This window comes from Geospiza fortis, unplaced genomic scaffold, assembly GCF_000277835.1.
Source record: "Geospiza fortis unplaced genomic scaffold, GeoFor_1.0 scaffold346, whole genome shotgun sequence".
NCBI lineage: Eukaryota > Metazoa > Chordata > Aves > Passeriformes > Thraupidae > Geospiza > Geospiza fortis.
In genome coordinates this window covers 3,391,603-3,406,549 of record NW_005054361.1, presented here as the reverse complement: position 1 = coordinate 3,406,549, position 14,947 = coordinate 3,391,603, and the positions used below count along the sequence as shown (strand labels likewise).

The following is a 14,947-nucleotide window of genomic DNA, read 5'->3' as shown; positions in this document are numbered from 1 at the left end:
ATAAAACAGGAGAAAAAAATCCCATTTCAGAGATATATTCATATATTTAATGAGGTTATCCTGCACAAAGTCCACAGTCTTTTATTGCAGAGAGTAGCTTGGAGCAATGAAAATAACATCCAAAGCCTCATTAGAAAGCCTTTACCATATGGCCAGTTTTGTCTTCTGTGCATCCTACACCAACTCACCACACTGTTACGTGTTTGTCTTACATGCTGAGATCTGTACATTCTGAAGGAGATTTCCAATTGATTTTTCAATACCATAAGGTATCTTTCCAAGTACTTGAGGGCTGCTACAGAATTGCTGACTTATATCAACCACTGATAATGATTTGTTTTTAAGTAAGAGCATTTATAATCTGGATTGTATGAAGTAAACAGAAAGATCTGCAGCAGCTGGGGTTCTAAAGACACTTATATGGACCATGTACATACATGAAAATGACTGGTGGTTTATATAGCTCAGCATACAATAGCCTGTTGATCTCTGCATTTTACTTGATGCTACATTGTAACACCTCTGGAAATGAAGAGCTGTAACTGCCCAATTCTATGTAACCCATAAACACTTGAAAAATTAGTTTAGTCAAAGATCACATGTACCAGAAGGACAATTTATCTGGTTCCTAATTTTTCTTGCTGAAAGCTTTCTTTTATTCGGTCTGGGAAATTATAAAGAAAAGGCTGAACTTCTCAACTGTACATGACATCCCTTAATGCAGGTCCCAGGGTGATGTAATACTCTTTACATGGTGAGAGCACCACCATGCCTCTGAGGAAGGATCTGAAATCACTTTTCAAGTATTAAAGTCCCCCCCAGTACTATTGCAAGATATTTATGATACATGACAGTGACCTTCATTTTACAGAGGAGGAATATGAGGTGCAGAACTTTTAAAAATCTTGGGCAAGAAAACAAAATGAGATACTGGAGGAGGAAAGAACACGGAGTCATTGATTTTTCAGTCTTGTGCTTTAACAGCTCGAAAATGCTCCTCCTGAGAATAGGGAAGGAAAGAAAATAGGGGGGAAGTGGGAGTAAGAAACTAGAGGTGTTGGATGTAAGAATTAAGAGTCATTGGCAGAATGGTCTATGACACGTAAAGGGAGATCACAGCAGCTTCCAGATGAAATACACCCACAGAGGGAGAGATGTGCAGCCTGACAGGGTAAGCTCTCAAATGAAGTGTCAGCCATTACATGGAAATGTGGATTTGAGATCTATCAGTTTGGACATCTCCAGACAATTTATACCCAAGACCAAGTAATACTGGCTGCTGCTCAGTATCTGATCAGCTGAAGAAATCTTTACAAGCAAGTGTGAATGATGGCACTGCAGATAGAGATGGGGCAGAAGTGAGTGTGCTGGGGAGGCAGCCCCATGCATTTTGGCTATCACACTGCCTTCATTTATGAGTACAAAATCATCAATCAAAGCTGATCCTATGGAAGTTACCTCTAATGGAGAATCAGGGAGCTCAACTATGTTACCTGCAAACTCATTTAAAAATATGTATTTCTTAACCAGAACCCCTTGCTCACAGGGGAAGGTTTCCAAAATTTTCAGCACTGGCCCCAAACAGCTACTTCAGGAACTAGCAAAAAGAATGTTTTCAATTCAGTGGGAGTACAACTCATCCAAAGTTGTGCCTTTTGGGCAATCCCACCAAGATTATTTTTTGTCAAATTTTCTCCTTAGTTTTTAATAAGTCACATCCTTCAAACACAGAAAATACTGATCTAATTTCTTCACTCACATACATAAATATTTCAATAGAAAGTGCAATCCACCACCATTCTATTCTTGCGTGTGTCCTCTTTTATTTAAAAAAAGGTGGCTTCAATATTCTTTTGGTAAAAAACAGTTCTTCTGACACACATGGGTGATCTGTGTGAGGATGAAGTTACAAATTACTGCTTGTCACAAAATCAGGCCATGCAAAATTTCATTTGGAAAATGTGCCACACAGAGTTGGATACTGCACATGAGATTTAAAAACACAAATGAAACAAAAGAAGAATTCCCAAACAGAAGAGGTTATAGAATTGGATAGCCAAAATACATCCTGTTTGAAAGCCAGCCAGACTGTTTGGATTAAGTTGGCATGTTTTAAGACATGCAGTCCTGATGGATCATGCTCTCCAAGCCAGATCTCTTTACAGCTATGGTCTGAACACTTTGTAACAGCTGGAGTTGTCAGGCTTTTGAAAAGTTACTACTACCCAGATTGAGTGGGCTTGTCTGAGTGTCCATATTATAAGGTGCTAACATTAGAAATGCCCATGCTTCAGGTCAGGTGTCTCTTGAAACACTTTATTACCCTTCCCTTGGAATAAGGAGGTTGAAAGCAGGCAGCCTTGTGGCAGAGAGAGAAATAAAGACAACTGCAAAACTGTGTTGTTTTTATTTTAAACATGCAAAATACAGTTCATGCATCTGCCATTTTGAAAAATCTCTCAGTTCATAGCAGATTAAACCAAAGACATTTTGGCTATCAACTCTCAATAAATATTTCAAAATGCTTTACAGTGTAAATATAAGAAATTTAGCAAAATTTCAACAAACCTGTATAAAAACCAGATACAGATAACTTTTTATTTCAAGGCAACATGCTGTAATGTAAAGAGTTCACTTTTTTTTTCTGGATTTTTTTTCTCATAAAAAGGTTTCAACAATACAACCGCTTTAACAGATTTAAGCCTTTAGGCTACACATGCAAAAAAAAAAAAAAAGGTATTTTAGTTAAAAACACATGCAACGTGCTATTTTTTTTTTGTTTCATTTTTTAAATACAGTAGTTGTAGACAGTAGCGTTTTTCTTTTTTAATTTTGTAAAAGAGTGCAGGCCGGTTCATGGAGCTAGTGTCCTGGAAGACTCGTACTCTGACATACATTTTGGTTTTATCCCTTTGCCATTGTAATAGTCCACGACTTGGTTTGGAACTTCAGCCAAAACGCTTTTTGCTAGAGCAGCTGGGGATGCCTGCAGGAAATGGTAGAAAACACAAGCATTAACCTGGTTCTCTGCTAGAAGTGCCATGAGTTTTAGAGGCATTGGTGCCATGAGATCAAGGGAGGAAGTATGGTACAGAAATGGAAGGCGAAAAAGACTTAAAGTGAATCACACTGTTGCTGGGAACTCATTTTATGAGTCAGTTTGGGTATGGAGCTGTAGCTGCCTCAAAGTACACTAAAGCCAAAAATGCTCTGTGTGACGTCAGGTCCATTTGGACTATTTTAGGTTCAGGGTAACTGACCTTCACTGCACTCTGGGAGAGCCCCATATCACAATAAAAAGCTGCAAAGACTTCATTCATCAGTGTTCAGCAAGGCACCCCACAGAGCTCCAAGCTGAACTTGAATGGACAACATTGTGAAAGGGAGACCTTCATCACCATTCTGTTCATCAGAATCTGGCATGGTGTCTTGGGAAAGTTTTTAATTCAATCAAAAATACTTTGTGTTTATTGGAGCTAAACCATGGTTACAAGAAAGCTTCAATCCTGGGCTTGGTGGAGGCTTTAGAGCTCTTCCTGCAATGTAGAAATGGCAGGGGTCCACCAGACGAAGAGCTGATGGCCCTGAAAGGTAGGGACAAATATAGAGATGGCCACTGGCTTTCACCCCAGGCAGGGAGGAGGGCTCCCCCTCAGTGCAGTGAGGAACCCTGCCCTCCCTCAGCCGCACAGAGTCACTGCCTCACATCCTGAAATACTTCATTTTAAGCAGAGGAGCCTGTGGATGTTTTGTGGGCAACCATTGCCTGCGTGTGCTGCATGGACATTCCTCAGCCCCTGAAGTCAGCAGTGACAAAGCTGGACTCATTCTCCCATGCACCCTCTTGCCCCATGTTTTGGATTTTCTTGTTTCTAAGTGTTTGGGTAGAGCTGGTTCCAAGTCCTCAGGAGCCAGCCTTCTTGGCCACATTTCCTTTGAGCCCACCAAAAAATGCAGTAAAAATGCAAGCACTTAAATGTCATTTTGAGAGGTTTAGATTGATGTATTTATCTCCAGAGAGTGCAGACTGCATCTCAGACGATGCATGGGAACTCAGCTGGTGGCTGGATCACATTTCTTCTGCACATCAAGTACTTTTTCCCAAATTAATGAACACTTTCCTCCTCACTGTCTGTAGTGTTATCAGCCAAGTTGCAAAACTACCATGTCACAAAGCAGTTGCATTGACTATTTTTTGACCTACTCTGTTTCATGGGGTGGCATCTCCTTACAGAGTCTTAAAATTTGGCTTACACAGAATTTAAATGGTAATCTATTTGTAGGCACACTAATCCAAGGGTGAAGAAAACCCCAGACTATTAGAAATTCCAGTTTCAAATATTAAATACAAAGAATGCTGGCAAAACCAGAAACAGTTGGGGTTTTTCTTCCCTGTATTGTTGTATTTTGACTCACATATGAGATTAGTAACAAATAAGATTAACTGCTGTGACATTTATATCAAAATATTTGTGCAGCCAAAAAAGCCTGGAACATTTCTGCATGAACAAACTGGCAAAGCAAGGAGCATGTGTCAGTGCAGCAAGTGTTTTAAGGTGTTCCACAGTAACAGAATACATTCACTTTAATCCTGAAAAGGGAAATGCATAGTTTTCCAGAGTTGCCCTATTCTTGCCTAAACCTGTTTTATAGAATCATGAAATTATTTGGGTTTGAAGGGACCTTAAAGTTCATCTAGTTCCAACTAAAATAATCAGAAGATATCCCTTGGAATCACACAAATGGCTGATTTCAACAATGCTATTGAAAATTACTGTTTTTTTAAATCTCCTTCCCAGTGTGTCAAAGCTGTACATACCTTAGCCTGCCTCTGTGCTATCTTACCAAAAATACAACCCTACAGAGAGGTAAAAACAGGGAGTGGGGGAAGAGCGCTGAGCCAGTGCTGCACACACAAGCTGTAGCAATCTGGAAACTTCACTCTGCTCCGTCTTTAAAAATGCTGGGCAAGAGCATTGCCCTCAGCTTCTCTGGATCTGTGTAGTTCACATGTTCTGAACTTTGGACCAACAGCACTCACCGCTGTGCATCATGCTCCCTCTGCCACTTCCCTCTTCTGATGCCACATCCATTCCTCCTGAAGCTAGGAAGGGTCAGCCCTTCAGAACAGGCTCTGTCAGGGCTCAGATGCACAGCTGAATCACTGCCACTTCAGGAGCTCTCAACTGAAAAGCCTTTAATTGAGGTTTAGGCAAAAACATTTACTGTGCCCACAGGCTTACAGGCAATATGTGCCCCATACAGGATTGCCCTGGGGTAGCTGGCTTGACCCATACTTCAGTGTGAGCATGGGCAACTGTTGCTTTACTGAGTTTCATCATGCCAGTGATGTCTCTTGGTCCTGGGGCTCTTCCTAGCAGGGAACATCCCAAAAATGGGCTTGGGGTTGGTTTCCTCTCTGATGATTTGGACCACCTGTGCCTTACATACTTTTTGTGGCAGTAAAGCACTCTCATTTGTGGATCAGATGGTGCAAAGCAGCATTTTCATCAGTGAGAATTACACTCAGTAACTTCTAAGCTAAAACACAGACCCAGTTCATCAATGTTGTGAAAAGATTGCCTTTGCTGGGTCTTTACCACAGATGGGATATTAAATTAATATTTTACTGTAACATTTTCTCCACTGCTTGAAGAGCATTCTAGCAATAAGCACCTCAGATGAATAGTTATTAATTGATAGCTGATACACAACAGTCAGATCAGTCAGCAGCAGGAAAATAATCCCCTGTGATTCCATAATTGGTGTGTATTACAAATGACTGTTGATTCAGTCCTATAGCTTCACAATGCTTAACCTTTAACTACAATGCATAGTGCAAAACAATGCTCCTTGCAGTGATTATCAGCTGTGCTTTCCACACTCCTTTGGGACGTATGTTATTAACACACAGCTGTTAACCTTTGTGATTAAATGCAATGCAGAATGGAATGCAATCTACCTGTGGCATCAGATTTGTGCCCAGTAAATATATCATACATCCCAAAGGCAGAAAATTTCATTTCTTAAAATATGACTGTGAATGCATTGAGGCAGGTGATTCTCTTCAACCGCGTTTCAGTGATGGAGCATTGCTGTTTCACAGTTTCAGGTGAAGGACACTCACATTACTGGGGTGGTGATTACAGAGAAAAAAGTCACTTGGATTCAGAGAAAATATGTTTCCTTTGTTTGTTATGTTCCCCTTTAGCAAATGGCATATGTCGCCCACTATACAATGGGATGTGTTTTAAGTGTTAATGGTTACCTTGATTTTATCAAGCTTCTACAACTACAGGATTTGCCAAGAGTCACTACAGTTGCTATTATTATTTTGATGGCTTCAAAGATACTCCTTAAAGAGAGACAAAGGAAGAGCTTAAATGTTTTACTGAAGTACTTCTGCTGCGCTGTATCACATAGGAGATGACACCCTTATAACAGAGCCTACTGTCTGCACTGAGTCTTAAGCTAGTAAAACATTGATGTGGGTATAAGATTTTAGGTATGTGAATAACTAATTGAAATGTGTTAAATGCCTGTGTTAGTGATGTGCAAGCTCAGAATCTTCTCTGAAGTCAAGCTTATAAAATAAAAGGGATTTCTTGTATAGGTTATTTTTACAACTTCTTTCTCCCCCCTTTCCATTTTCTCAAAGGGGAAGGTTTTGCACAGATTATTTTTGATGTCTTTGGATAGATATGAGATTTTGAGTTCCAAGCTGACCTGAGAATAGAAGTAAAAAAAAAAAAAAAAAAAAAAGAAAATAAATACTTGATTTATCAGAAAAACCTATAATCCTTACACAATTTGATTTTTAATCTTTCTAAAAAGATTTTTCAGCTTTTTTTTCTACTTAATAAATTAATACAAGGTACATTGACAAAAGGAATGGGATTTTTACCTAAACATGTATTTTGCTTAAAGCTGTCAAAACTAATATGCTGATGTATGTAAATTCTTGTGTTCGGTCAGAACTGATCTGACAAAAATCTCCCAAATGTGTTAAATCTGCATTTCCTCTGTGGGGAAAAATAAATTTGAATCAAAACATCACACTCATTTCTCCTATGAAAAATTATTTCACTAGCTGATATATGGTCTTTTGTTAGTGCTAAATAAGCAAGGAAGATGTGAATGTCACTTTGTTGAAAGAGAGAGATTATTTGGGATATGACAATAAAGAAATTCAACCAGAAGTGACTATTTTTATGAGCACTCATCCATTACACTGACATTTGTTGAAAAGCTGAAAGATCACAATAAACAGACTAAATATCAGGTTGCATGAGATATATTAACTTTTCTGATAGAGCAAGTACAAATCTATCTCTATACCTATATTATCTTTGCTACTGAAAGAGGGAGAAAAATATCACTATTTAACAGGAAGAATACATAAAGATTGCTTTCCTCTCCCAATACCAGGGAAGTTAATCTAAATCAGCTAAAAAGAATATATGCTTGTCATTTGACCAGTGCTGGCAATAACAATGCCACAGATTCAGTCACGAGTTAACATCAGGGGCACAATATATTTAGAGCCCAGAACTGCAACTGTCAGCATTAATCTATTAAATCCAGGATGATTTTAGCTTCATTAAAAAAAAAAAAAAAAAGTGAAACTAAAAATAACGAATGTATCTGGCTTTGCCAGTTCCTTGCAGAAACATGTTTTCACCTAATTAAAAGTAGCTCTCCCGCTAGCCCATAAATTACTCAGCTCTGGACACTTTTCCAATGACTACAGTGCAGCACTACACACTTGTGATTATGTGCTGAAGGAATCACAAGCTCTGAGGTGGTTGTGCTCATACTTTGATTCAGCAGGTAGGTGGCTGTGTGCCCCTGTCAGCACAGAAATGTGTTTGTCAACAACTCAGTAGTCAGTCTGCAGCTATGTGGCATGGTGGCACCAAACTAATAGCATAAGGTGAGTTTTCCCTCCTGTGTGCATCCATGGCTTGCATAAAGCTAGAAGGGAAATAAAGAACAAGTTTGTTTCTCTTGCTCCTCAATAGAGTTTGTGAAAGTAAGAAGTGTGTCTAGATCTAAAGCAAATATTGCAAAACTGCATTTTGAAATCAGAAAAAAAGAACAACCCTTGCAAAGAGAAAAATGAAGGTATTTTGGAAGTAGCAAACAGAAAAAAAAGCTCATGTGGTGACAAAAATCCCAGACAAACTGAAAGAGAAGCTAAATTTAAAAAGAAATGTAAGCAGTGTGAACCCATATGCAGATCAAAACCAGCCCAGAGTTGAGAACTTGGCTGTGACATATCCAAATCTAAGGATCTCTAGTGTATGGGAGCAGATTGAAAAGAGCAATCTCATGAGGAGAATGAGTCAGTTGTACTGTGAGGTAAAGAAATTCTCAAATTGAATACTGAGGATATCCTTCCTAGACAGAGCAAGGAAACCAGCCTTGAGAACCAAATAAATGTAAGAGAAGTGCGAGGAAAGAAGAATGATGGAAAAAGGGAAGGGAAGGGATGGGATGCGCATTTCAGAGGAACATAATGCATGTCTTCATTTGGAGGAAAAGGGCTCTGAAAAACCCCTCTGGGTGTGGGAAAGCTTCTTCTGCTGGTGAATGCTGTGCCTACCCTGCTGCTGAAAAGTCCCTGGAACAGATGGTACAGTGTAGGGCAGGTGATGGAGAAGAAAATTCATGACCAAAGCTTTACTTTAGATTTGGCAATTTAATGCTGGTTCTGTTCCTTTCTTTCCTACAGAGTGTCTTCTACACCACACTGGCCTCAGTCAGGAAGAGCTAGCTGAGGGCAGAGGGAAGCTCTCAGTAATGCCACTTTCTTGTCTGTGTTCTTGTACAGAATTTGGGAAAGGGTTTGGAGGTAACCAGGATGCTGTGGGTAGATTGCCCTGCATTTGAGAACTCAGGAACCGAACCTCAATAAAGAAAAAGCCTCCTAGTGAACACTGTGAGAACAAATTCAAACCCATTTCATCTACCTGTGGAAATGAAGGAATGGAAGGCAGAATACAGTAGTCCTAATAGAATAGATGCAAAAGAAAATGGGAAACAGACACCATGAAAAAACAGGCAGGGAAAGTAACCAAATTAAATCAGGGAGAAAGTGGAAGCAAGGACTGACACCACGAAAAGCACAGGGATTGTGCCTCATCTCTTCCTTTCCCATCCTCACCAGCTCACTAATGGAGCACATTCTGATTCCTTTTTTTTTTCACTATTTCTGACACAATAATGCCACAGACTTACTCAACACTTCACGCATATGCAGAGTTAAGCCCAGCCTCACGAATCATTCACTATACCCATGCACCCTTCTGTGGCAAGGATGAAAAACCAGCTTACATGTTTGAAGTTCCTAAATGGCACAAACTGGACAATGTCTCGAAGCACAGGCTCGCCCTTGGGAGACCTCAGGATGCCGTCATCGCCGTCCAGCATCTGCATGTCACTGAAATCAGCGTTGCCCACGCCGACGATGATGACAGACATGGGGAGGTGGGAGGCGTGGACGATGGCCTCTCTGGTGTCAGCCATGTCTGTGATGACGCCGTCCGTCAGGATCAGCAGGATGAAGTATTGCTGAAGGTGTTGCACAAGAAGTGAAAAATTATGTCATTGGTTAATAGTCCAAAGCTGCTTAACCTTTTAAGTTAAAAAGTATAAAAGTGTTTCTGGTAACTCACTCATGGACCTTTTTAGAGAGAAAAGAACCTTTATATTGACTATACAGAATTTTCCATTCCAAGCTCCTCAGCTACTAATTTCTTCTCTGCAGAGTAAAGGGGTCCCTGAGGAGAGCAAGGCAGGAATATATCCATTTTCATACTCTTCAAACAGAGCCCCAAAGAGAGGTTTTCTCATTCTCTAGTGGACAGCAAGCAATTTGGTAAGCTTGTAATTTCTCTCCCAAATCTCCAAAGCCCACTGAACTGGGAGCATGAGCTATGACATAGTAATGGTGAAGAGTGGCCTTTACTTGGATCCTTTATTAATTGTTGGGCAGCTGGAGTAATTTATAAGAAATTTATAATGCATTAATAGAAAAAATTAACAAATCATAGGATTTGGTCACTCTGCATAAGCAATACCAACACACTAAACATTAATAATATTTATGTGTATACAGTGGTATAAACTCAAAGTGTTCCAATCATCTTGTCCTGCCACAAATAAAACAAAACATGCAGGGAGAAAATTTCGACTTGAACACTCATACTATAAATTGTTTTTTCAGAAAGAAAGGGGGAAGCTTAGGTATAGAATGAAGGAACTTATTCAGTAGGGCCTTTTAGATCAGAAACAGCACTGGGAATAGAGTGAGCCACTTTATCGGACCTTAACCCACCTTTACGATTAGGTGGGTATGGAAATTCAAACATAGCAATTCCCCATTTTAGGACTGGGACCCTAAATACTATCATGGTTCTGGAAACAACAGTGGAATCACAGAATCATAGAATGGTTTGGATTGGAAAGGACCTTAAAGATCATCTAGGCTGAACAGATGATGAAGCAGGGACACGTTCCACAACACCAGGTTGCTCAGAGCTCCATCCAACCTGTCCTTGAACACTTCCAGGGATGGGGTAACCTTAGCTTCTCCAGGCAACCTGTTCCTGTGTCTCACCACTCTCACAGTAAAGAATGTTTTTCTAATATCTAGTCTAAAGTTGTCCTCTTTTAGTTTGAAGCCATTACCCTTTGTTCTGTCACTACATGCTCTTGTAAATATCAGTCACAAGCCCAGACTCAAGAACAGAAATATTTGGCAACTGCTGCCCTAACAGGACTTAAAAAAGGCCCAGCACATGAAGAAAGCTTAGAGAAAGCTCTAGGCCAGGTGATCATGCACATGCCGGTGCACAGCTCGATTCTGTTCTGTACTTAGGCACTTTTTGTGCTGCAGTACACAGTGTCTCTTTTATATCCTTTACTTCTGTACAGCACTGCTCTTGTAAATGGCTCAGACCTACTCACTCACACATTCCCTCGATTTCTCTTGTTCTCCCTTTCTCCCATTCTGTCTTCAAGGCAGGATCAAAATAAACTTAATGCATCTCAAGGGTGTACATTTAAAACATGATCTATATGTAAGTCTTTTAGCCCAAGAAATCTGTCCTGGGGTTTTTATCAGGTGCAGGCTAACAGATTTGTCTTCCAATTTCTAAAAGGCACAAATTACTTCATCAGTAATAACAAGCTGAAAATTGTATCCTTACCATTTTCAAATTAATAGTTGGAAAAGTTCCCTAGGTGAACAGAAAAATTTTAGTACAGCCTGTACAGGAGACACGAAATTGGATAGTCTGAATTGGGAATCATTTGAACTCATCTCATGGTACAACCAAGACTTTTAGGGCTTCAATGCTCAATTTTTGTAACCTTAGTAGTGCCATTTCTATTTCCACAGTGAAGAACTGGGTGTGCTACAATGAAACAGCACTAAAAGCAGGAAATAGATCAGTGGGGAAAGACTTTAAAGCTGCGACAACCAAAGCTAGAAAGACTGGATACACTGTTCCAGCTGACACAGGTTTAAGCTGCCTTCTGTGAAAGCAGTTAATAAAACCTATGAAGGCACAGTCTGCATTACAAGGCCTTGATGGCCTACAAGACAAGAAAAAAAGGCAAACACAGGGTTTTTTTTTCCCTTACCGAGGCCTCCTTGGTGTTGGTCTCCTCTGATGCAGATTTTGCCACTTTCTGGATGATGGGAGCAATGTTTGTTGGTCCATACAGCTGCAGCTTGGGAAGGCAACTCTGATAAGCTTCCACAACACCTTGTATTCCTAGCATGAAAAACCAAAGAAAAGAAAGAAATGTGGAGCACGTTGCCAGTATCAGGCTTGTTCAAAATGTAATGAAAGGTGGGTTCTTAATGAACAAATTTAAAATGCTACATGATAAGCAAGGACTAGAATATTAAGATAATTTCCAGGAATCTGTCTCTAGCTGTCTTAAATCTAGTTTGTAATATATAATTATTATACTATGCTTCTCCTTCCCAGCAGCTTTTAATGTCTATTTTTCAGATATGAGCTTGCAATGCCATAGCTTCTGTTCTTCTCGGTTTAAGACATGATAGCTTCTTGATCAGCAACTAAGATTCATGATGAAAATCTAAACACACATTAAGAAACATTTCAACAATATTTTTGTTTATCATAGCTGTTGCCAACAAATTTGTCCTTTGTACTTACGCCCTAAAGCTGTTAAGGAATTCAAAACATCTTTTCACTCTCCTGTGCTAAGAAAATAATTTTTCAGGGTTAATTTGCATAATCACTCATAGGTTGAATTTGACTATGACCAAAACCTGTGAAACCTTGGAAGAAACAGCAGGATGCTTGGCAGCCTACAGAAAAATGAGCTTCAGCTGAGAAATTTTGATGGAGAACTAGCTATTTTTGGATTTTTCATTTCAGGATATATAGTCAGACCACAGAGCAAAGAATTCTTTGCTGACACACTTGACAGATCACAGAATGGAAATTGGTATTTTCAATCATTGAGAAGAAGGATTTCTTGAAGTGATGCACATTAGCCTCCCCATTCAGAACTCCCAGCTTACCAGACCTAAAGGATTAGAGGTCTAATGTTGGAAAGAAAGCGATAGACTGAAAAGCTTTGCAAAGGATGCTGAAGAATGAAATGGCTTCAGTAAGATCCTAAGCCACTTTCAGTTTGCACAGAGACTTGCTCACTCATGAGACTTTTTACCCAAACATATTTACGGGATAGATGGGTGCAGACTTTTTGCTAACGCATGACAGGGAGTTGTAATTGTTTTACAATGACACACATACACTCCTATGAAAAAGTGGTGGAGAACACAGTTTTCTCTCTTTAGAGACAGCTACAGATATAGTTTTCCATTGCAGTGGCAACAAACAAAAGAACTTGTTCCAATTATAGCTGCGATTGCCTGAAATGTAAAGTAGTGTTACAAAATGTCCCTTGGTAATTCCAGTGACTAAATTACATATTGCAAAACTGACCTTTTGGTAACTCCCAGTTTTAAACTTGATAAGGATTTCATTACATATACATAATGATGTTGCATGAAGGCCTCATAAATCCTCCCTAAGATGATAACAAGATACACCCTACTTTTCTTCTTATGCAGTAAAATAATGTAAGATAAACCTTACTCCCTACATTCCACAGAGATTTAGTGTTGTTCATGTCAGAAAGTTGCTCTCATCTTAGAAAGAGACACATTCTAGAAACATAATTTCTTATTTGATTTCTCAGGTTAATATATTTTAGAAATATCTACTGTCCATCCAATCCCAACTCAACAGGATATGTGAGTGGATTACTTTGTAGCTTGATGTTCTTGTACTCCTTTATCTTAGGCATGTGTGCATTTTTTTTCACAATTCAAGTTTTTACATTTTTTTGGAATCCACTTTCAGCATCTCCAATGAAATACAATGTAAGCATACATATATAGGTTTAAGACAGATGTGCAGAAACATTCATTCAGACTAGAGGTTTTTGCCTTCTTTCTTTCTCAGATAATAAACTAAGTATTCATTATAAGCCTATAAAAATAATGTACTGTAAATATACTAAATATAAGACTATTAATACTAAAATTTTCAAGAATGGAAATGGTAACATATTTTATGAATTCCAGTGCTCTTCATCTCAATATACAGTCCCTGTATGTAGAGTGATGCTACCTTGTGCCAGCAAAAGCTCTACTTCCACAGATAAAAGGATTTCATTCCTCAAAGGAAAAATAAACACATACTTTTTATATTGCATCCAACTGCTGTTTCTTTGTTTAAAACAAGATACTCTTAAGCAATTTTACTTTATTTTCTGGCAAGTATGCTAGATATTACAAGGTAAAGTAGTGTAATCACTAAGCACTTTATCTCCTTCTCACTCTTGCATCCTTTCTCCACGACTTGCTGATGTTACTGTTCCCTGTGACACCTAATAACAGTGAGAGCATCTAGAAAACATCACAGAACAAACAAGCACCCATGACAGACAGATGAGCAAGCTGCAGCAGATGAACAACACATTTTCTGCTTTGTCTCCTCTTCTTGCTTTCACCCAAGTTGATATTATTTAAAAAGGCATCCTTTAAGATAAACAAGTGTTTTTAATATCTTGTAGATACAGGTGCAAATGCTGCAAAATTTCTTCCCTGGCATTCTTTCATGCTGCAAAGATTTTTTTAGTGTTTTCTTAGCCCTAGAACTCCTTTCAGGTGATGGGCTAACTTATCAGATGAGTCTTATGCAAGGATACAAATAAAGTTTATTAAGTGACATAAGCCAAGCCTCATAGAGCAGCTCCTTCCTGGTTTTTTTATCCTCTTTTATTTCCATTGCTGCATTTAGTTTTGCACATACAGTGTGGTTTGGATAGTAAATCCCTTGCTTACAGAGAGTTTGTCTGTCTAAACTCTGTTGCTGGAATTACCTAGATGTGGCAGCCATTTCAATCAATAAAAATCATTATCTAACAATGCCAGTGTGATAAAAGAATTAGCCTTGAACTCAAAAGAAGCAGCAAAGAGGGGGCAGGGGATAAAAATAAGTGTTCTTTGCATGGACTGCTGGAGCTTTTCTCTGTAGTTTGCAGAGGGTCACAAATATCCTGCAGTTAGATTGAGAAACAAAGCTCTATTTGAACACTACACACATAAATATGTTATCACCTAATGCTGACCACTGATAACTGTTTTTATGACACATTATTAAATACAATGGTCCAGATGGAATTCTAAGGTCTCTTTTGCTTCCCCACCCCATCCCCACACAGAAGTCTCAACATCAAGCTGGCTTACAAGCTTGCAGGCACTTCTAGATGCATACATGTAAGTCCTGCTTCTTTTGACTCCTTAAAAGCGCTGTAAAAAGCTGTGTGAGCACATCAGGCAGCTGTAGGACTCATGCCCAATTGCATTTCAAGCACATGACCTGCAAAGGCT

The 14,947-nt window shown here is 39.1% G+C and overlaps 1 protein-coding gene across 1 annotated transcript in view; it reads right to left on the bottom strand.

The window, feature by feature from the left end:
• Nucleotides 1-2,388: 2,388 nt before the first annotated feature.
• CPNE4 (copine 4) overlaps nucleotides 2,389-14,947 on the bottom strand; it is a 189,020-nt gene continuing 176,461 nt past the window's right edge. The window contains exons 15-17 of the mRNA XM_005423951.2: nucleotides 11,650-11,783; nucleotides 9,337-9,573; nucleotides 2,389-2,986 (exon numbers count right to left, since the gene is read on the bottom strand). Coding sequence (XP_005424008.1) covers nucleotides 2,855-2,986; nucleotides 9,337-9,573; nucleotides 11,650-11,783 — 503 coding nt within the window. The 3' untranslated portion in view covers nucleotides 2,389-2,854. The remainder of the gene's footprint in view (nucleotides 2,987-9,336; nucleotides 9,574-11,649; nucleotides 11,784-14,947) is intronic.